The sequence below is a fragment of the Marmota flaviventris genome, chromosome 9, assembly GCF_047511675.1.
Source record: "Marmota flaviventris isolate mMarFla1 chromosome 9, mMarFla1.hap1, whole genome shotgun sequence".
NCBI classification, from domain to species: Eukaryota; Metazoa; Chordata; class Mammalia; order Rodentia; family Sciuridae; genus Marmota; species Marmota flaviventris.
The window spans coordinates 125,965,882-125,990,076 of NC_092506.1; the positions used below are offsets into that span (position 1 = coordinate 125,965,882).

The 24,195-nt window shown below is 33.4% G+C and overlaps 1 protein-coding gene across 1 annotated transcript in view; it reads left to right on the forward strand.

Moving 5' to 3' along the window:
- LOC139707147 (zinc finger protein 781-like) overlaps positions 1-24,195 on the forward strand; it is a 67,029-nt gene that overhangs the window by 34,879 nt on the left and 7,955 nt on the right. The window contains exon 2 of the mRNA XM_071617200.1: positions 1,046-1,142. Coding sequence (XP_071473301.1) covers positions 1,140-1,142 — 3 coding nt within the window. The 5' untranslated portion in view covers positions 1,046-1,139. The remainder of the gene's footprint in view (positions 1-1,045; positions 1,143-24,195) is intronic.

Genomic DNA, 24,195 nt, shown 5'->3' on the forward strand with positions numbered 1-24,195 from the left:
CAAAGTGATCAGAATGGGGGTAAAACTTGCAGAATATTAAAGGTCAGTTATACAACAAGAAATCTATTCACAAATTGCTTTAACCCTATAAACAGTTATAAGTGTCAATACATTTTTCTCTGGGCTAGGTCCTATTATTGGAAGAAAACTTTGCCTTAAAATAACCCCATACAGAGGCATTTAATGCAATTAAAAGGCTAATAATAATAATAATATTAATAATAATAATAAGTGAGGTGGGGAGGATTTCAGGGTTGTGAAGCCTAACTGTAATATAAGTTACTTGAAAGGACATCACAGGAGAATTTTATACACTGAAGAAATATATTTATATATTATTTATAAAAAGTGTCTATGAGTTCTGTAGTGAGGGTGCACCAGTGCAATACACATTCTTTTTTTTTCTTGATTTTTTTTTTTTTTTTTTGTAAATGCACACAGTATCATTAGTAGTTTGTTTGTTGGCTTTTTAAAAATATTTATTTTTAGTTTTTGGCGGACACAACATCTTTGTTTGTATGTGGTGCTGAGGATCAAACCTGGGCCACCCTCATGCTAGGCGAGTGCACTACTGCTTGAGCCACATCCCCTCTTGGGTGGCTTTTTAATGTGGTGCTGGGTGTTCAACCCAGTATTTCACGCAGGCTAGGGAAGTTCTCTACCACTGATCCATAACCCTAGTCCCCAAAGTCCTTTACTTAATCTTTTTTTTTTTTTTCCTTCGGTGGGGGGGAGAGTTTATGCGTGTAGTGCAGGGGATTGAATCCATGGCCTTATATCAGCAAAACAAGCACTCTACTGACTAAGCTATATTCTCATCCCTGATCTGTCGTCAGTTAACAATGACAATGGAGCAGCCTGCTATTCAGACTTTGATTCTGTGCCCAATTGGCTCAGGTTGGAGGCAGTTCCTGAAGCCTTGACCAATCAGTCACTTAGGTGAGAGCTGTCCAATCCTCACGCAGCCAGTGATGAGGGGGAGGGCTTCCACAATCTTCTGTTCCCTTGGTGTCTAGAACCTGCCATTTTTTCAATCTTTTTGTAGGCTTCTGACCTGGATCCGGAGCTTAGGTGTCTGTGCTGTGCAGAATCTGAAAATAAACCACAGGGAGAACGCTGAGAATCCTGAGAGCCAGGAGATGGTAAGTGTGCCTTGTTATATTGAGACTGCATAGGAAGGTGGCTTAAAGCTGACAGGAGTGGCAATGGTGGAAACTGGCAGTCATGGCTAGGGACTCCTCCTGGTTCTCTCCAGAGTCTTGTGGCCAGAGGGTCTCTCTGGGGTAGCTTAGCCTTCACCTTCCTCTGACTAGTCTAGTGAGGCTTAGACCAGCAGTTGAAAACCTGGGCATTTTGTTCCATAATTGTATGGTGTTTTCAGTGTCTTTCGAAAGCCCTTTGTGGGATTCCATGTGCCATGAGTCCAGCCTGTCTCCAAATTGGATGGTGAAGACGGATATAATTATCAAGAGAGAACTACAAATCCATTTATTGTATTCATGCATGAGAGAGGCTGTTAATTTTAGGGCTTGTTACTCATGAGGGTTTGTTTGTTTATTTATTATTATTTTTTATTATTATTATTATTATTATTATTATTATTATTATTATTATTATTATTATTATTATTATTATTTTGTGTGTGTGTGTTGTTTTCTTTTTGATACCAGAAATTCAACCCAGATTTGTTCATCCACTGATTCACATTCCCACCCCTTTTTTAATATTTTTATTTAGAGACAGGGTCCCTTTGAATTTCTTAGGGCCTCACAAATTTCATGATGCTGGCTTTTAACTCATTCTCTTCATGAGTCCTGAGATTTTTAAATGTAGCAGAAGCAATATCTCAAATCCAGAACAAAAATCTGAAATCCAGAACTTCAGTGTAGTTCTCCATAGGTCTCAGAATAAACCCCTAGTTTTCTAGCTCTCTGTTCACATATCCAAATCTAGGGTTCTCTTTTCACAGAGATTAAGTATAAAATAGAATAGATAGTATAATGACCATGTAATGTGGATAATGGGCCTCACTCAAACACACCTGGTGGCTAACTGAAAGATGTTAATGAGCACCATTAAGGCCTATTTCAAATGTAAAAGGCCTTGAAGCCAACTTGTGGGAACACCTTCAACAAAGTCCTTTGTCCCAGGGGTGATTCCTGGTTGAATTTGAAGAAAAAAGGATGGGTCACAAAAGAATGAATGTGAACCCATATGGTAGTCAGGATGCCTTTTTCAAAGCCTATTCTAAATGCATTATGCTCCATGTTCTGCCCTAAACCATCTGTAAACTTCTAAGATGGTACACAAAAATGAGTTTTTTTTTTTTTTTTTTTTTTTCTTTCTGGTATCATTCCTCATACCTCATGGTGGGTGTTCTATTCTTCTTGCTTAAATAGATTTTTTTTTCTTCAAAATTTATGAGACAAACACCCAGATTCAATTGGCAAACTGAGAAATTTTGGTTCATCTCAAAACTCCACATTCTGCATTATTGATCATTATTTTCCCATGTTTTATTTCAAAGGTATGCATCATTTATAATGTTTTTCTTCAAGAACTGGAGGGCATTTTTAAAAGATTTAAATTTATCATTCTGAGATTTTTCTCATGAGAAGAAAGCAGAATAAAATTAGGTGACATTAAAAAGAATGAATCTCTCCTAAATGAGGTTTATGTGTCCCAATTAAGGATTTTTCAAAACTGTAATGGGTCATCAATTGAGGGTTTATTTATTTATTAATTTGTTTGTTTGTTTATTTATTTATGGTCAGACAATCTGGGGTTGTGGCTCAGTGATAGAACACTCATCTAGCACGTGTAAAGTCCTGGGTTCGATCCTCAGCACCACATAAAATTTTTAATAAATAAATAAATAAATAACCCACAGAAACATTCCAAACATTTCAGGAAACTATTTTTTTCTGGTGTGGCAGAAAAAAATAAAAGTGGGACTAACTTGAATTTAAATTACATGCAATTTCAATCTCTCTCTCTCTCTCTCTCTCTCTCTCTCTCTCTGTACTGGGGATTGACCCAAGGGCCTCATGCTTAGAAGGCAAGCACTCTACAAGCTGAACTATTTACTCAGCCTCATTTTTGGGGGGGGGTGGGAGACCAGGGATTTAAGTCAAGGGCACTCTACCACTGAGCCACATCCCTACCCCTATTTTGTATTTTACTTAGAGACAGGGTTTCACTGAGTTGCTTAGTGCCTCACCATTGATGAGACTGGTTTTGAATTCATGATCCTTATGTCTCAGTCTTGTAAACAGCTGATATTACAGGAATGCATCACCATGCCTGGCCAACTTCAATCTTTTTTTTTAAGAGAGAGTGTGAGAGAGAGGGAGAGAGAGAATTTTTTTTAATATTTATTTTTCATTTTTCGGCAGACACAACATCTTTGTTTGTATGTGGTGCGGAGGATTGAACCTCGGCCGCACACATGCCAGGCGAGCACACCACCACTTGAGCCACATCCCCAGCCCCAACCAACATCAATCTTAAGAGCTAAAGTACACGCAAATTAGATAAAATTCCATGTCAATATCTTGGTACTATTTATATGAAGTTGTTGATTGACCTTATATTTTATTTACTTACATGTGGAGCTGAGAATTGATTCCAGTGCCTCACATGTGCCAGACAAGTGAGCTGCACTAAGCCCCAGCCCCAGCCCCCTGGTACATTTTTATGGGGGATATTGGAGATTCAACTCAGGAACACTTGACTACTAAGACAAATCCCCAGGATTTTTTTTTTTTTTTTACTTTATTTAGAGACAGGATCTCACTGAGTTTCTTAGCCCCTCACTTCTGCTGAGGCTGGCTTTGAACTTTTGATAATTCTTCCTCAGCCTCTTCAGCAACTGGGCTTACAGGCTTGCACAAACACACCCAGCCCTGATACATTTATAATAACTGTTTTATGTAGATTTTAACCAGTAGCCTTAACTTACTTTCTAATATATATTTGATTTGAATCCATAACCCAGAAATCAGTGAAACAGAATCTATTTTTTATCTCCAACACTGCTTTTGGTTATGTCAGTGTCAGAATTAAGATTCTCCATTAAAGAATTTACTATGTCTTGTGTTCTTATTTTGACCTCCCATAGGACCTAGTCCTGAGTTTTAGAATATCTGAAACAAAGTTCCCAGAGATTCCAAATTTTTTTGAGTATAAAACACCACTCTCTGAGTCTTGCCTTTTAGGGACCAGTTTGAATTTTAAGTGTGTAGCTTCTGAAGGAATGGATTAATTGGATGCTTTGCAGCGGGAAGACATTTTCTGATATAATTTCTATCTAAAAGATACTTTATTTCTTTCCTTTTATTAGATACTGTGAATAAAGGTACAATAAAAATAGATGTGTGGCAATATATTTAGCAAAAGGATTCCAAATTTTTTACATATGAACCCAGAGTTATTATTATTGGATTGTATGGCATTTTTTTTTTTTTACCGAGAATTATTATTTATATTTTTTTATTTATTGAAATACTGGAGATTAACCCCATGGCAATTTACTAGTGTGCTACATACCCAGTCTCCAACACTTTAATTTATTTATTTGTTTTTGAGAGAGGGTTTTACTGAGTTTCTTAGGACCTTGCCAAGTTCTTGAGTCTGGACTTTAACTTGAGAATGAATCCCTAGTTTTCTACCTCTTATTCTCCTAAGCCACTGGGAGTACAGGCATGTATGATTTTGCACTGCTACCCCAAATTATTACTAGTGGATTATGTGGCATTTTTATTTTGGGCTTTTAAAGAACCTTAACACTTTTATAAAAATATATTTATTAAATTTATATTGTCACCAACATTTTTACATATTTGTGTACCATGGAATCCCTATTAATTATGAGATATTTGCTTGGTTTTCTATGGTTTGGTGCTGAGTATTGAACCCAGAGATGCATACCACTGAGATACGTCCACATTCTTTTTTATGTTATATTTTGAGATAGGCTCGCATTAAGTTGATTGTAGCTTTGTTATATTACTGAGGCTGTCTTTGTACTAACAATTCTCCTGTGTCATTTTCCATAGATTCTAGAATTTCAGCTTTATGACACTATACATGACAATTTTAGATTTTTATAATAGCCATTCCAACAGCACTGCATAGGCTGATTAAAATCTATTTGATTACTGCATTAAATCCCTGAGGCAAGTTTATGTGAAGTAGCCAGTGTAGGAGTGTTGTGTAAATATTAGCAAGGATTGTGGAATGTGATAGACATTATTATCTAAAGTACATATATGGGACTGGGGATGTGGCTCATGGGGTAGTGTGCTCACCTGGCATGCGTGTGGCCAGGGTTTGATCCTCAGCACCACATACAAACAAAGATGTTGTGTCTACCAAACACTAAAAAATAAAAATATTAAAATTCTCTCTCTCTCTCTCTCTCTCTCTCTCTTTCTCTTTAAAAAGATAAAGTACATATATGAAGACAGGAATTGATATGAACATAGTTTATATACAAACAGAGGTATGAAAAATTGTTCTATATGTGTAATAAGAATTGTGATGCATTCCACTATCATGTATTTAAAAAATAAAACAAAAAAACTCTTTATATATTTTGCTGAGAATCAAACTCAGTGCTTTGCTCATGTTAGCAAAGTAGTCTACCACTGGGACACAACTCCAGCCCATGTACCTAGCTTTTTATACTCTCTTTGTAGTAATCAGAAACAACTTTAAAAATTAAAATTGCATTTATATCACTTTTCCTAGTACAGTAATGTATTACTAACTAAACTTATTCTTAGTATTTTTTAAAAATAATCTAATGGTTGACTGTTATTTTTTTCAGAGATTATTTTATCACTCTTTTAGGGCTTGGTGAAGGGTCTTTTTTTTCAGAATATAGATGTCTTCTATTATCAAATGGGTCCATGCTAAGTGTGTTGAAAATAGTGATTCTAAAAGTTCACACAATCTACACATTTCCAAGACTATAGGGGAAAGGGAAAGACAATATTCACAACCAAGAAACCATTTCCCATGGAAGCATAGTATCAGTGTCCAACCTGGAGTGTAATCCAGATCTTTCAGTGGTAAGAATGTTTAAGAACCACAACCATAGGTTTTTAAGATCCTCTACAGTTCACTGAATGGTTTTAAATCACTTTCTCTTCTTCAAAATAAAATTTCTGTTACCTACTTAAAAAATAAAGCACTATGAATGAGAAAGGTGAATGATACTTAAGTTCTGTGGAGGTACTGAGGTTGACCTTTAATTATAGTTTATAAATAGTAAAATAAGAAGGGCCTTAGAGTTGTCTCATCTTTTGCAACACATATAGGGAATACTTAGATGAACTGACATGAAAAAATAAAAATGCATTTCAGGGAAGTGATATCACAGAAATTTTCATGGTAGAATCTTGGAAATGTGGGAAAAATATATTCATATACATATGCATTTCTATAGAAAAAAATAAGTGATAAGTACATGAGTATGAGGGTAAATTCAGTGTGCCTCATGCATTGTAGGTTGAAGGTAATGATAAAGTAGTAACTGAGGAGATCCAGAACTCTATAATTGTGAGAGACATTAATAGCAATTTAGAAAAAGAAAATATAGTTAAATCCCTTTAGATTTGCCTCAGTCCTCTGTTCTTCTTATGAATTTAATTCTGTCAAATGAGATTATGTGGGTGTGGTTCTCTCTGAATTTATGTTTTCTTTTGTTTTTAGGATTATGTCAGCTATGTCATGTAGAGCCCTGTCTTAAACTCACTTTGAAGGCTCTTTTACCTCCTGTTCTGGACTGCAGAGCAGAGACTCACCTCACTCATTCTGTACAATGAATTGACTTTTGTCAACCTTTGCAAACAATGGTTGGAAGAACAAGCATATTGGAGGGTCTTTCATATCCTATAATATGGTTGTCAGACACTGTGGGTTAAAGGGTAGTTACTTGCTATGTTAGAAACATCTTCCCTATGAGAAGGGCTTACCTATATTTTTTTTTGTTTTGGAAGCCCCTAAAAACAGAAGAGAAGCATTTATGGTTAAAAACAAAGGAATGCCAGAAGCCATTCAATATTAGAATATACAAAAAAAAAAAAAAATCTTCTCATAGAGCTTTTTGAGGTAAAAAGTTTATTTCTGTTTTGTGTAAGAAAACTAAAATTTCTCTTTGGCCTGACAATATTTTGATGTTTTAAACTTGCTTGCAATTTCTACCTGTGTTTTGAATTCACCTATGCCTGGCTATCCCTTACCAGATAACAACACTCTCTAAAACCTTACTGGTGCCTCATAAATTCTGGCTCCCACTGACCAAATAACAATTCTCTCTGAATCTCAGTGGCAGCTCATAAATTCTAATGTTTGGAGATGAATTTATTTTCTACCTTGAAATGTTAGCAATGTAGATCCTTAACATGCTATTTGCCTTTGTACTATGATTGTCAAAATATTGTTAGCTGTAAGTACCTTAGACATCCACCTCCTTTGTAACTTTTTGTGTTGTAAAACCTTTTTCCTGAAGATCAGGGGGATGATCTTTAGCATAGAATCTTGTAAGAGGCAGTCCTTGCCAGCTTTTATGTACACAATACAATCTTGATTTAATTTGATTTAAAATTTGAGTTGGTGGTCTTTTCTTTGTGTTTTGGTTTAACATTAACCTTTTTTTTAACTTCACTGTAAATAAAATCAAAGAACACAACAACACTCCTGTAAATGAGCCAGGTGCATGCAAATAGTCATTCTTTACTGAAAGCACAGTATTCATTATAGAAATGATATAAGCTTAAAAATTAAATGATATCTCAAATATCAAGGGAGTTTTGGAGTTAGAAATTTTTTTCTTTCAGAATATACATAGTAAAATAGGACAAAAGAGAAAATGTGAAGCATAAATATATTAAGTAATATGCAAAAAAATCACCAAAATATTTATTACAAAAAATATTATATCTACAGAAATGGTTCAAAAAAGCAGTCTTTTTGTCAGGAATAAACATTTGGACAGGAATGGAAATTTTGGTTCTCTTCTTAAGTAGTTTTACTCCTAGTGAATAATCTTTATACTATTTCTGCATTTTACTGGTTGGAATTAATTATACTTTATATATCTGTGAAAAAGTTGCTGAATGCAGAAAAATATTATTGCTCATATTTAAATCACCTACATTATCTGATCTTTCCTTTTTTAAACCAAAAATCTGCATAAAACCATCTCTTAATAAATATCTCTCTATATTAGCAGCAACTGAGTTATAAAATTTGCTATGATAACTTGTCTCTTCATATACTTAAAGACTATGAATTTGCTTCTTAGCACTTAGGTATAATTCTCTATAATGTTCTCTAGTTATTTATGTCTTTATGCCAAGTTGTATTTTTAGTATGTGCTTTAATTACTCTGTGTAGCAATGTAGGATTTATGTCTTATTTATGACACTTTGTTCCCAGAACTGTGTCTAAAGGGAAATATATACAAAATGTTTATCCAGGAAAAAAAATCTATCTAATATTATATTTTATTTTATATTTATTTATATATCTATGTATACATATTTTTATTATTTAGAAACACACTTTGTTCTGAAACTACAGTGATACTAATGTATTTTAGCTTGAATTGGTTGTGAGAAACAAACTAAAAAGACTTTTCTCTGTGTTGGTTGGTGATTTCTGCAACCTCAGGAACCTAGTGAATAATAGCAGAAATAAATAAGTAACTCTCTAGTTTGAGCCGGAACCACCAAACTAGATGATGTTTTACTTCTGCTTTCTATCTTGATTATTAGAAACATACCTTTAAATTTACATGGAACACTTTTGGAATTCTGTTCTGTTACTTCTTCCAAAAAATCAGTGAAAGTGAAAAATAATGCAGGAAAGATAAATAATTAATTTCAAACAATTCATTTCTTAAAATAAATAATTTTTTTTTCAAATCACCAAAAATTCTGAAATGTTAGAAAAGATAAAAGCTTTAGAAATATCCTAAGGCAATTTCTCTTTATCTCAGAACAGTAGACTATGTCTCCAACTCATTCTTCTCTACAATTGGACTGTGTGCAAATATGAAAAAAAAGTGCTACAATGACCCACATGGCTTATAAGTTTTAAAATCCCGACAGGAGCTTAAATCTGCCATTTTTCTACTTTACAAAATACAAAATCTTAAATTTGTATACTTAACAAACATTTGCAGAAGTGTAATTCAAAATGACCTAAAAAAAAAGAGAAAAAAAAAACATTGAAGGACTGACACACTGAACATGAGGGACTTATAATATTTAATCCTTATATTAAATGTCTTTTTATCATTGTCAAATTTTTCCATGTTTATATTATTAATATATTAATCAAAATTTTTATGCATTTAATAACAAATATCTAATTTTCTATTTTATTCAGTCTTTTAAAAATTAGTAGTAATTAATATTAATAATTTAATTCTCATACTTGATAAAGTATGAAACATATACTTTAAAAGCTATGGCCATAGCAAGTGAAAAATCCAGCCTAATTTCCTTTTAAGATTGGGAGCCATGTCATCACAAAGGTATGAAAAGTTAATTTCTGCTTCATTATAAATTACTGTGATTTGTAAACTTGCTTGAAATCCCTACCAGTGCCTTGAACTCACCCATGTCTGGTTTTCCCTGATGAGATAACAACTCTCCCTGAAACTTTAGTGATGACTCATAAATTCTGGCTTTCCCTGACCAAATAACAACTCACTCTGAAACTTTAGTGGTGCATCATAAATTCTGATATTGTGATCTAAATTTACTCCATAAGTGCTTAACCATTTAGACCATTAACCTACTATGTGTCTTTGTATTATGCTTGTGAAAATCTTGTTATTCGTTTAAGTTCTGAAGTCACCCCACATTTGTAAATTTTGTGCTATAAAACTACAGTCATAGAGAACTGGGGTGCTGAATTCTTTTCCCATGGGTTTCAGGAGAGATTGTTATGCTCAAATGCGGGACCCCCAAAAGACCACCAGAGACCAAGATTGATGTAAAAACCAAAGAGGTTTTTATTGCAAGCTAGGTCAGTTCTCCACACACACAGCAACTGGTGGCTTAGAGGACCTGAGCCCAGGGTTTGCAGCCATTTTATAACTCTTTGGGGAAGGCAGGTACCCCACATACATCATAGCATCTCTTAGCAAATCATCACACACCTTGGGAAAATCATAAACAACTCTAAAACATGATTTAGCACATTCAGTGGTGGGAACAAGTTGGGTAAGCGTGATTGGTTAGTACAAGATGGGGATTCATTTGAACACATTGACTTAGGCCATTAGGGGAGTATATGCTGAACTATATGGTTTCCTAGAATGTTATCAACCACCATAAACTACTGGAAGTGTCATTTGGATTCCCAGGAATTTTCCCTGTCTCATGCTGATTGGTGGCTTCTAGGGGGTTGCTACAGATCTCCACATAGCCTGACTGAGTCAGGGACAGCAGGCACAGCAGATCTCTCCTGTTATTTGTAGATTAAAAAATCAGTAGGGTGGGTTTGAGCCTAGGAGTGCTTGGTGTGTGTTTCCAAGGACAAGAGTCATGCCCCCTTCTTTGGATAGTCTTTGCTCTGAGGTAGAGGCTGGTTTCTCACCTTGTACCTTATGTTTTTTATGGTTTTTTTTTAGCTGTAGCTGGACACAATACCTTTATTTCACTTATTTATTTTTATGTAGTATTGAGGATCGAACCCAAGATCTTGCACATGGGAAGAGAGCTCTCTACTGCTGAGCCACAATCCCAGCCCCGTATGTGTTGTTTTTATTGGGCATTTTTATATTAGGGGTTTTCTTCCCAGTTCAAAGTTCAATCTGTCACCTAAAAAAAAAACAGAGATAAAAAAATAAATAAATAAAATTTGATAATTATTGTCATCATTTTATATTAATTCCTGAATAATATACAAGCATATATAATCCATAAACTCAAATTACTTTATATGTAAGTTTAAATGAAAATGTTCTGCTGGTTGGGTTAGTTCCCACTTATGGGAAACAACTTTGCCTTAAAATAACAGCAGCCTGAGACTCTGGGGTACATTTCTCAGATAAAAAAACAAACAAACAACAACAACAACAACAAAAAAAAAAAAAAAAAAAAACAGCACTCAAAGACCTGAGATTCTAGCCCTTATTCATGCCTGGATTGGATAATATTCCCTGTCACTCAAAAAAGGGTTCACTTCTCTCAAATTCAATGTTTATGATCTGAAGCCCCTTCCAATCAAGAGCATTTTGTGGGAACTGTCCAATCAGGTTTCATCAGGGAGGGTGGGCTTTTCACTTCTTATCTCCTGAGTCCTCCATTTTTGCCATCTGTAGTCTCACACTTCAGAGTCACATGTTGTTCTGCTTTGCAGAAACTGAGCATCCCAAGTAGCCCTACTTCTGAGAACCAGGAAATGGTGAGTGTGCATTGGCCTAGCAAGGGAGGCTGGTGGAGAAAGAGTATTGGAACCACAAGACTGGCTGTGTTGAAAACAGGAGCTAGCAGATCGGGACTCTGGGCAGTCTCTGGAGTCTGCAGGCTTAACTCCTCCACTGGGACACTATTTCCTCAGTCCTACTGGCCAACCAGATGGGGAACATGTCAGTGGCAGAGACTCTTTGCTGCCTTCCTTATGCTCAAAGGGCATCCTCAGAATCTGCATAAAATACAATGTGGCAGGTGTGTTCCTGCAGCCCAGTGTTTTACCATATGCTGGAGATTGACAGGTGGAATAATTATCAAAATTAAATCTCCAAGTTCCATTTTCCTGCAGGAGAGGAGCTGTCATTTTGGGGTACCTAATTTCCTTTTGAGCTAGCTAATTTTCATTTTGATGTTCTTTTATTTTTAATTTGTTCATTATTATTATTTTGTTAAAGTTAGGTGAACTCAGGGATACTGTACTACTTAGCCATATCCTTGGTAGTGAAGCCAGATTTATAGATAGGTAGTTAGTGTAGTTAGGCAAATTGGGTCTAATATCCATTAAAATCAATAATGAACACCATATTGAGAATGGAGTCCAGGATAACAGGAATTGAAAATGTCCCCAAGGCCCTGAGCCCATCCCTAGGAAATTTTAATGAAGCAGCTCACAGCTAACATGGAGATGCTAATCCAAAAGCCCTTCCAGCACAGATTACTCCTTCAGCCCACCTGTCCTCCACACTTTGGGTCTTTCCAGCTACATTCCAACACTGCAAGATAAGAGAACAAAGGACAGGAATGTGACAGGAATGTGGGATAGTTGAAGGAAGACCTTAGCTATAAAAAAGCTAAAAAGACCTTAGTTTTAAAAAAAATCCCTTTCATGGATTTTACCTCTTTGGTCCCCTTTTTCTTCTGAGGAGAAGTCTTTTCTACTGTCCTTTAATAAAGCTTCTACTTTCCACTCTAAACGTGCCTTGGTGCACTTCTCTGGTGTTATACTTCAGCATTGGGGAAGCAAGGACTCTTCATCAGTAAACAGCCCTAACAGGTTTAAATTTATTTTGAGTAAGGCCCTAGCTAAGTTGCTGAGATCATTTTTGTTATGGTTTGATTTATCTAGAATTTGCTATTGCAATAAAGCATACTGTTTTTACATACATATGTATTCATATGGGGATCTTATTTATATTGTGATTTTTTATTATTGCAATATTATAATTTCACAATATATATGAATAGTAGGCCATGATAAGTTCTTTTTTTGCTCTTATAATTGAAAAGGTTTTTGCTAAAGTTACATATAACTTTGTAGATGAATTTTAAAAATTTATGCTTTGGTTTCTTCATTTAAAGTAAAGCTTGATGATTTTTTTATTATTGCATTATTCTTGTATTTAATAGTCAGGTTTATTTTGACATAACAATAAAACATGAAATATAATTTGCTCCCCTTCAGTATCCAGTAGTTCCCCTTTCCCTATTCTCCTATTTTCTTCTATCATATATTTATATAAAGTTTTTTGAATTATTGCTTTATATAATACACATAAAAGTAGACTTCAGTGTGATATATTCATATTTGTACATAGAAGTTTTGGTGAGATATATTCTCAGTTAATTTGGGGGAAAATTATCACCTTTGTAATGGTGAGTTTTATTATTTACATGGGATGTATAATTCAGTCTTTTATGTGCTTTTTGTGACTTTTATTTTCTCATAAGTTCTACATATTTTGTTTCTAAAAATGTACACATGTGAAATACCATTTGCATAAGGCACCTATGTAAAATTTATACATAGTGTTTTATGCTCTTTTTTAAACTGGATATATTATGAAATGTGACTGGCCCCAGTGACCATTTTTCCTACAGATTATTATTTATCTCTTCCAAGATGTATATTGTATTGAGCCATGCCCTTGGGCTTCAAGTGTTTGGATGAGTACCATTGCATACTTACATGTTATCATGATCACATATGCTGTAATTTCAGTAAGTCTCTGTGATGGGGAGTATCATGTATATCCAATAGCAAAATAGTTTCCACAAATAGATACTAATTTAAACTCCTTTTTAGTTGATGATTATTAATTTATTTTAAATATTCATCAATATTACTTAATTTTTCTCATGATGGGTTTTTATTTTTTGTTTCTTAAATTTCTAAAGATTTTGAATTTTTATAGTTAATAAACATATCTCATGTATAAATTTGAAGTTCAAACTTCTGTCTTTTATATATTTTTGGCTTAAAAAGATGAGAAAAGGATCCAAAAATGCAGCTAGAGATTGATTTCAAATCAATAAAAACGTTTAAATTATTTTTTTAAATTGACTTTTTTTTTTACTCATCATTTATTATAGGTTTCTTGTATAATTGTAAGGGTAGATTATTTATAGTGGATTCTAGGGCTTATCTTTGTTAATTATTACAGGAAAAATAAATAAGAAATTTCTCTACACTATGGCTGCAGGAAAATGAATAAATTTCTTTAAAATCATATGGTAATAAAATTGTTAAATGACATATTTACTAAACATCCACTCCTTAAAAAATTTTTTTCTGTAATATTTTTGGCAGTGAATCATGAATTCTATTATCTGGACTTTGGAATTTAATATAAAATCATATGGAATAAATTTGGCCAATCCTATAAATATTCATACATAATTTGTTGTTTACCTAATGACATGTTGTGGAGATAGCAACTAATGAACATATTTATTTTTAGAAATAGTTACTTTTTTTGCTTTTCAGTTTCTTATAAGCCTTTTAGATTTATTCCCTTACTGAGCTGAGTCACTCAGGGCCACTGATTTTTTTTTTTTTTTTTTTTTTTTGTAATCGAGGCATTTACCCTTCTAAGAAATCTGTCTTGTGAGCTCTGTTTCTAAAGAGTTTCTTAGTATGAAAGAAAAAAATGTATTTATGTTGCTCCTGAAATATATTTTCAATGCACTCTCTTCAAAATGGAGAGAAAATAATATTTCCCCAGACTGATATCCCTGTGTCAGTAGCTGACAATACATTGATGGTCTTTGAAGAAATTTCATACAGTTCTGTCTCTGGGTAGTTTTCTCTGGGCTGCTGAATTGCCATTTAGTATCCAGATACCCATGTTTTATCATCTGTACTATGGGAATAATTTTAGAGGGCACAGATGAATAATGCTCTTCATGAGGCTATGAATACCTGTATGTTCTGTAGTGCACAGCTGACAAAGCCCCTGGAATACACTGTACAGATTCTATTTGGTTAACCATTATATGCCACTCACATAATTTTCTTTCAAAAGCTTGTAATAACCTTTTCACTTTAGGCATCCATGTCATCCACATTCCGAAGTATAAAAGTTTGAATCTTTCTTTTCTGAATTCCAGGTTCCATTTCTCTTGTGGTTCAATGTGGTACAAATAATTATGTTTTTTTTTTTTCTTTCTCTTACACTGTGTTTCTAATAAGAATGTTCTCTGCTCTAAACCTATATTACCCATGTCCAGCTATGTTTGGAAAATGACATAGATAATTGTATTTGATAATTTATAAGAATTGAGAATAATTCTTGCTCGTGTTTCCCCTCCTTAGAAACTGAACCAGAAGTGTTCTTGGTACTGAAAAGGGAGGACCATAACCAATCATATATATATATATATATATATATATATATATATATATATATATATATATATATATATAAATGTTGATTAATTGTATGAAAACTCTCTGTTCACATCCTTGGCCCATTTCTTGATTGGGTTATTATTATTATTATTATTATTATTATTATTATTATTATTATCATCATCATCATCATCATCATCATCATCATCACTATTAGTATTATTTGTTTAGTCTTTTGAGTTCTTTATGTAACCTAGAGATTAGTGCTCTATCTGATATGTGAGTGGTAAAATACTCCTCCTAAAATGTAGGCTTTGTCTTCACCTCACAGATTGTTTCTTTTGCTGAGAATAAACTTTTTAGTTTGATTCTATCCCATTTATTGATTATTTGTTTTAATTCTTGTGCTATCAGTGTCTTATTGAAGAAATTGGGGCCTAATTCCCACATGATGAAGATTAGAGCCTGTATTTTATTCCATTAGACACAGAGTGTCTGGGTTAATTCCTAGGTTCTTGATACACTGGGAGTTGAGTTTTGTGCATGGTGAGAGATGGTGGTTTGTTGAAGAGGCTATCTTTTCTCCAGTGCATGTTTTGACACCTTTGTCTAATATATAATAATTATAATTTTGTGGGTTAGTCTCTGTGACCTCTATTCTGTACCATATGTCTGCAGTATTTTTTTTTTTCAAATGCAATGCTGTTTTTGTTACCATTGCTCTGTAGTATGGTTTAAGGTCTGGTATAGTGATGCCACCTGCTTCACTCTTTCTGCTAAGGGTTACTTTAGCTATTCTTGGTCTCTTATTTTTCCAGATAAATTTCATTGTTGCGTTTTCTATATCTATGAGGAATGCCATTATGATTTTGATCAGAATTGCAGTAAATCTGTATAGTGCTTTGGTAGTACTGTCATTTTGATAATATTAATTGTGCCTATTGATGAGCAAAGTAGATCTTTCCATCTTTTAAGGTCTTTTTTGATTTTTTTTTCTTTAGGTTTCTGTAGTTTTTCGTGTATAGACCCTTCACCTCTTTCATTAAGTTGATTCCCAAGTATCTTTTATTTGAAGTTATTGTAAATGGGGTAGTTTTCTTCATTTCTTTCTCAGAAGATTTTTCACTGATATACAGAAATGCCTTTGATTTATGGATGTTGATTTTATATCCTGCTACTTTGCTAAATTTATTTACTAGATCTAGAAGTTTTCTGGTGGAGCTTTTTGAGTCTTCTAGGTATATAATTATATCTGGCATTTGCAGGTAAATGGATAGCATTGGAGAAGATAATGCTAAGTGATGTTAGCCAATTAAAAAAAATTGCCAAATATAAAGAGGCTGACTCATAATGGGGTAGGGAGGGGGAGCATGAGAGAAATAGATGGTTTCTCAATAAAGAAGAGGGGTGGGATGAAAAGAAAGGGGACACAGGATTTGCAAGAATGGTGGAAGGTGATAGAGACCATAATCAAAAGTACATGTACAAAGACACAAATTTGTATCACCATACATTATATACAACCAGAGATTTGAAAAATTGTGTTCTATACAAGAAATAAGAATTGTAATGCTTCTGTTGTCATTTCTTTAAAAAAATTGATAGAAATATGAAAAAAATTTGTTCATAAATTATATACACTTAATATGTTCATGATATATATATATATATATATATATATATATATATATATATATATATATATATATATATCCTCATATATGTTTATATATAGATCTAGGGAAACGCAAGTCTCTTTCCTGAATTTTTAAAAATCAATTTATTAATTTGTTCTAACTTGCTAATAGAGCAGAATACATTTCACTTCATAGTACACAAATGGAGCACAAACTTTTATTTCTCTTGTCATACATAAAGTATAGTTACAAAACCCATGTAACTCTACTTTGTGTATAACAAGATTTTCCTCTCATTCCGCCATCTATAACATCTCCCATCACCTCCCTCCCCTTTGTCTTATTCAAAGTTTCTTCATTTCTTCCATGCTACCTCCCACTTCCCTCGTTGTGGATCACCATCCACTTAGCAGAGAAAACCTTAGGTCTTTGGTTTAGGAGGATTGGCTTACTTGCCTTAACATGATATTCTCCAACTCCATCCATTTACTTCCCAATTCCATAATTTTATTCTCTTTTAATGCTCAGTATTATTCCACTGTGTAAATAGACCATATATTCTTTATCCATTCATCTATTGAAGAACATATAGATTGGTTCTATAGTTTACCTATTGTGAATTGTTTTGCTATGAACATTAATGTGGATATGCCTCTTTATTATGTGGTTTTTAGCTCTTGTTGGTCTAGACTGAGGAGTTGGGTAGCTGGGTAAATTTTGGTTTCTTTCCAAGTTTTCTAAGGAATCTCCTTATTCTTTCCCAGATTGGTGTCACAAATTTAGGGTCCTATCAACATTGTTACAGTGGGGCTTTTTCCTCACATCCTCACCAACATAGTTAATCTTCATTTCAAGCTCACTTTCTTAAGGGGATTTCATCATAGAAAGAAAAAGAAAATGTTATAGACAGGCCATTGGGTCTAAGGCCATGTCATAAAAATAAAGAATATTCCATTAGTCAATTTAAATAATAGACTCAAATCTTTGGATCTGGGGAAAATATATATATATATATAATACAAACACACACACACACACACACACACACACACACCATACACTTTCTAGTGACATTTCCTTGTCCTGACTCAGGGCAGTTTCTCTCTAGTTTTTTTATATCTCAGGAGAAATATTGGTAAAAAAATAAATGTATCATTCACCTGTAGAATAAAAAGAAGTGATCATGTACTTCATCTTCCTGAATCATAACTCTCACATATGGTTCTGTGAACTGAGATTTTCTGGAGTCTTGACATAGTTTTGAGGGTGCTGTTCCAAAAATACATATACTTTACTAGTAATATTTTAAATACATAATGGTAATTTTCACATAGTGGAAATTATGGGTTATACTATAAAATTCAATTTTACTTTTTATATGAATTCTAAAAAAAAATAATTATCTTTCCACCTCATATAATTTTAATGTTCAATCTGTTTCCATACAAGAGAAGTTAACTAAAATTTTACAGGATTGTCACTGTATTATTTCCATCCATAAATAATATATTTACATATATAATCTACACATTCAAAAGGCCTCATATGCAAGTTTAAATGCAAATGCTTTTCTGGGTTGGCTGGATTTTACTTCTCCAAGGATACCTTGCCATAAATTCGATGCAGCCTGAGGATCTGGATTTCAATTCCCAGATCCTCAAAATAAAATAAATGAATAAATAAATAAGTGTACAGACAAGACCCTACTATTGTGACATCATTTATTTCTGGATTTGAGGTTATCTTCTGACTCTCAAAAAACTCACTAGGTTCAGATTGAGCATATGAAGACATAAGTTGTGTCCAATCAGGACCCCTTATATAAGCATTGTCCAATCTACACATATTCAGTAAAGAGAAGCAAGTTTTGACCATCTGGTGTCAAGTCTGCCAGAGTGGGTATCCACTTCTAGGCTTCATCACTTATGTTCAGTGAACCTGATTTTTTTTCTCCTGTATAGGTACTTTGTGATTTAAAGAGAGGACATGTAGTTCCTAAAAATAGAGTAAATGATGAGTGTGCAGTGAAATCCTGAGACTGGATGGTGAGTCTGGTTGAAACTGGCTGCACTGACTATAGTGGGAACTGGCAATGGTTGGCTAGAATCCCTGGTGTAATCTTTGGTTTCTGCATTCCTGTGTCTTCTTCTGAGAAAGGTCAGCCATGAATTTCCACTGGCCAGTCAACTGGATCATATATTAACAGTAGACACTGGAAGTCCTATAGTATCCTATAGAATGTCTTCAGCCCCTACCTTAAATTCTATGTGAGAACATTTGTGGCAATATTTCCGAATCTTCTCAGATTGTGTTGTGGATTCTGGAGTGAGGAGATCATCATAATCACAAATCCATGTGTTTTTTCCTCCAGGAGTGGGGTGAGATACTCTATAGGTATCTCAGTTTTTCTTTCCTCCTGAATTCATTCTCCTTTTTTTTTGGAGATTGTGGTATTGTGGATTGAGCCACAGGTACTGTACCACTTTGCTACATACCTGGTACTTTTTTAATTTTTTTTTTTTATCTTCAGACAGTTGCTGAGTGTGATTTTAAATTTATGCTCCAGTATTGTGAGTTGCATTTATATATAAAATTTTAGCTTTCTGTTCAATGACAACTTCCCCCTTTTCCAGTATTATCAGTTACATTTTTTGCATTATTATCAGTTATTTTACCCATATTATATTTCAAATGAACATGGTATTTTCAATTGTTATACCAAAAAACTGGATGAGACTTTAAAGTATTTTTTTCTCTCTGGGTGCAATGATACATGCATATTAATTCCAGAGACTCAAGTGGGCTAAGTCAGTAAGATTGCAATTTCCAGGTAAACATCAGGAACTTAGGTAGACTAATTAGACAATTAGAAAAACCTGTCTCAAAATTTTAAAACATGGCTGGGTATGTACCCCAGAATTAACATGCTGCTGTTTCAAATCCCCAGTACTGTAGAAAAAAATCAAAAGCAAAAATTTTTGTTGTTGTTGTTTATAAGCATTTTACATAATTGAAAAGTAAAGAAGAATCACTTGATCTTGGAAAAATCATGTGTTTCTATTCTTCCTTTGTGTCTCCAAAGGCAGACAACCTGTCACAGTGTCTTTATGCTCATTTGTGAAATGTATGTGAGAGCATTCTCATTCCATACTCTGGTATTTTCCTGGAACTGTGTTTCAGAACTATGTAATATGAGGTTGCCACAGCTGGCACATCTAATGCCTCTCATAAGTCCAGACCAGTACTTGGGGCTTTTCTTGTTCAAGAGCAGTATAAATGTAGAGAGCTTAGTTTCTCAAAGAAATAACTTATAGAACACTCAACTTCCATTTTTTAAATGTCTTCACTAAATTTATAGTCTAGCACAGTGTTTCTTTCTTCCATATTCATATAATTGGAGTACAACTTACTTTTCCACTTTTTGAGAGTAGCCATTCTAACAGCTGTGCTCATGCAGAAGATCTTATAATTGGATGGTGAACTAAAATTCTGATGCAAGCTTTTTAGATTCCAGGGTGCCTTATGCTCACTGGAAAAAAAATTGATATGCACCTATTTTAGAAATAAAGAGGGATCTGTGATTGTAACCATTTTTCTTCACTAATATTCGAGATTTTAGCCCATTACAATGTTTGCACACCAATGTGAAAACACTTCTTTTTGTTCTAGGGAGATTTGCACCTGCACAGTTACCAGTGTTTTCAATGCTTTGAGGTTTCAGATGTAGTCCATTGAATGGAAAAAGTTAATATCAGGACAAATTACTTACAGAAAGAATTGGTTAGGTCTCGTGTTATTAGTAAAGTGAGCTGGGTGAGAGAGCTCAAGAAGTGCAAAACTGCCACTTTGGCTTTCAGTGGTGGTCTGTATTTCTCTGTTAATATTTTGGTACTGTCTAGATAAAAGTTCAACTGCCAGCAATAGTTATTTGCATTTTTAGAAAATGTTGGCAAATCCCTCTCAGAGATTAAGGGGTTCCCTTAAGATTTAACACCTCTTCCACTCTGGTCTAATGGAATAAAGCCCATGGATCTTGCATGGCCATAGAAAACCACTTATTTTTTTTCCTTCCTGGAGTAAATACTCATGTACTCATGTATATCTTATTCCTTCCTCTGTGTGTACAGATAAATTAGCATTTAAACTACAGGGAATTTAGAGTTAAATAATATATTTCAAACCCAAATCAATCTTCCTTTATTTATATTAACACTGGATTTGGGCATTTGTTCCAGTAATTTTGCATATTGCTCAAATTAGGAAAATCTTCAAGTGCATTCTACTTATGTCTTTTTTTTAAAGAGAGAGAGAGAGAGAGAGAGAGAGAGAGAGAGAGAGAGAGAGTTTAATATTTATTTTTTAGTTTTCAGCAGAAACAAAATCTTTCTTTGTATGTGGTGCTGAGGATCAAACCCGGGCTACACGCATGCCAGGTGAGCATGCTACCGCTTGAGCCACATCCACAGCCCCTCTACTTATGTCTTGCTCGATATTTTTTTTTCAGTTTTCCAATTTGTGTGCCTCTAATTCCTTTACAGTTTTAGATGGACTCAAAACAGGAGTATATGTTTATTTGGTGTATCCATAAATGGAGGGAGGCTTATATTCTGCTTTTATTTATTTTTATTTTATTTTTTAAAATCATCTCTCTTTATATCTGCTGTTTGGTGGATGCTTGTGTATAATTCCAGTGTCACACACATTCTGCATACAAGTCGCTTTTGTAATCTATGCCTTTTATTCTAACATCTACCTTGAGGTTGGATTGTAGCATTCACTCACATTAAATATTTTATTGATATGTTTTGATTTATACACTTATAATAATTAACAGTAAAAAGATATTTGCATACTTATGAATTGCCCTATGTAGTTTTCTGTATTGTGATTTCTTTGTCTTAAAATTACTACACTGTTGTAATATTATAACATGCATTAGTGTCAGGTAATGATCACTAGTACATTTGCTCTTATATATGAGAGAGTTCTTGTCTAATTTTATATACATTCAACTTTCCAGGAAAACTTTAGAAGTTTTTGCTTTGATTTATTCTTTAACAAAAAGTAAAGAATGGAAAATTATGACCAGTTTTTATTAAAGGGTACATTGAGAAAAGTGATCATTTGTATAGTAGTTTTTCCTTTGTAAATATGTTGAATATTTGAGTCTTTTATGTTCTTTTCTGTATTTTTATTTTCTCAAATACTGCATATTCTTTTGTAAACATACTTGCATATGAAATGCAACATTCATGTGACATCAGCATAAAATATACATGGTATTTTATTGTATTTGTCAAACTGGATATAATACATCAACAAATATTCTAGCTCCTAGAATTTACATTTTACAAAATTTAATAATTATTTCTTCCTCTTTATCCATGCCCCTTGGTTTCAACTCTGGAAGAATGTGGCTGTATTCTCATGTACAGTTGCTGTAATTTTAGTCTATGATTACTGTGTGGGTGTATCATATACATATGATTACAAAACAGTTTCTACAAATGGATAATAAAAGCTTTAATTATTATTTTCCTTTTTTTGTGAATGCATTTATTGAACATATTCATCTATACTATTTAATTCATCTATATGATGTGATTTTATTCAATGTTATCTAATTTCTAAAGATTTTGAGTTTTTATGATTATTGAACACTTAGATATATCCTTTTTAATGTGACTCTTCAAGAATTTTTTTTTTTCTTTTGCAATCTGTTGTATTTGTTCTTCTTATAAGCATTTGATTATATGTGAGGAAATTAGGGTTTTTTTTTCCCTTGTCAATTTTGCAGCTTTTAATGTAATCATTTGATGAATACATTTTTTGTATTAATATTTTGTAATTCATAAGTTTAAGTCTATTATATAATTTTGAAAACAAAAAATACTATTTTTTTTTCTTTTGTGATATTAGGAATTCAACCAAAGTGTCTTAATGCTGAGCATATTCTCAGCTCTGTTTTAAATTTTATATCCAGATGGGGTTTGCTCAATAACTTCAGTTGGCCTTAAATTTTGAACTTCATGCTTTAGACTCCAGAATAGTAGATATTTCAGGTGTGCACCACCATATGAACCCTATCTTTTGTCTATAAACTTTTGAGCTTTTTACTTTCTTATACATTTCAGTATTATTTATTAATAACTTATATTCTGCATTTAATGTGTCAAAATATGTTGTTATGATTTATGAGTGAAGGGATAAAATAGCATTTTATTATCACACTCTTTTCCCAATATCCTAGCATGTTTTAAGAGTTTTGTTGTGGGTGTTTTCTGTAGTTCCACCATTTATATTATTATGAGGTTTACCCTGATTGATTTTACTTCATAACATCAATCATGTGGCATCATGGTATTTTGGTCAGCAGTAGACTTTATGTACAACCATGGATCTAGCAAATATCTTAGCCATGTATTAGTCTATACCATCTAGATTCTGTCATTGCACTCAGAGAATTGGAAAATTGCAGAAGACTCTTAGGATGAATTTTCCAGAGTGTATTTCCATAAAGTGAGAAATCATTATATATGCCTATATTTGCAATTACATACTGTATAATTGATATATTTTTTACTTTTTTAATTTTCAAATTTGCTAGTGCTTTTTTAATTGTATCTGCTTTTTTAAAATTTGTATTGAAGATTGAACGCAGGGGTGCTTAACAATAAAGCCACATCCTCAGTCCTTTTTTTATATTTTATTTAGATACAGAGTATTGCTGAGTTGCTAAGTGCCTCACTAAGTTGCTCAATACAACATCTTAGAATTTATGATCCATTTTTCTTATCCTCCTTAGTCACTGGAACTACAGTTGTCCATCACTAGACTGGGCTCATTTGCTTTTTAAAAGCACCAACATTGATACTGGTAACTCCTGTGTTATGTTTATCTTTGATAGCTCCTAATTTTTCTCTTGCTTAGACTTTCTTTACTTTTAGTTTTTAAATTTTACTTTTTAGGGGCTGGGGGTGTGGCTCAAGAGGTAGCTCACTTGCCCGGCATGCGTGTGGCCTGGGTTCGATCCTTAGCACCACATACAAACAAAGATGTTGTGTCCACCGATAACTAAAAAATAAATATTAAAAAAATAACTTTTTATTGGGATGGATGATTTGATAATAAATCCTAGCCACTTTATGGCTTATAATATTTTTGTGTATGTTTTATTTTCACCTCAGGTAAAAATGAATTCCAATTTTTCCAGCTGTATGGAGGTCTAAGTGAAACATAATAACCTGTATGAATATTGTTAAAGAAATGGAACCACAATTTTACCCAGTTTTTTGACTGCACTGTATATGCCCAAAGGACATAAAATCAGTGTACTACATTGACACAGCCACATTTATGTTTATAGCAGCACAATTCACAATAGCTAAGCTATAAAACCAACCATTCAATGATGAAATGGGTCTATTCAATGATGACAGGGCAAAAAACTGTTGCTTATGTACACAATAAACTATGAATTGGCCATAAAGAAGAA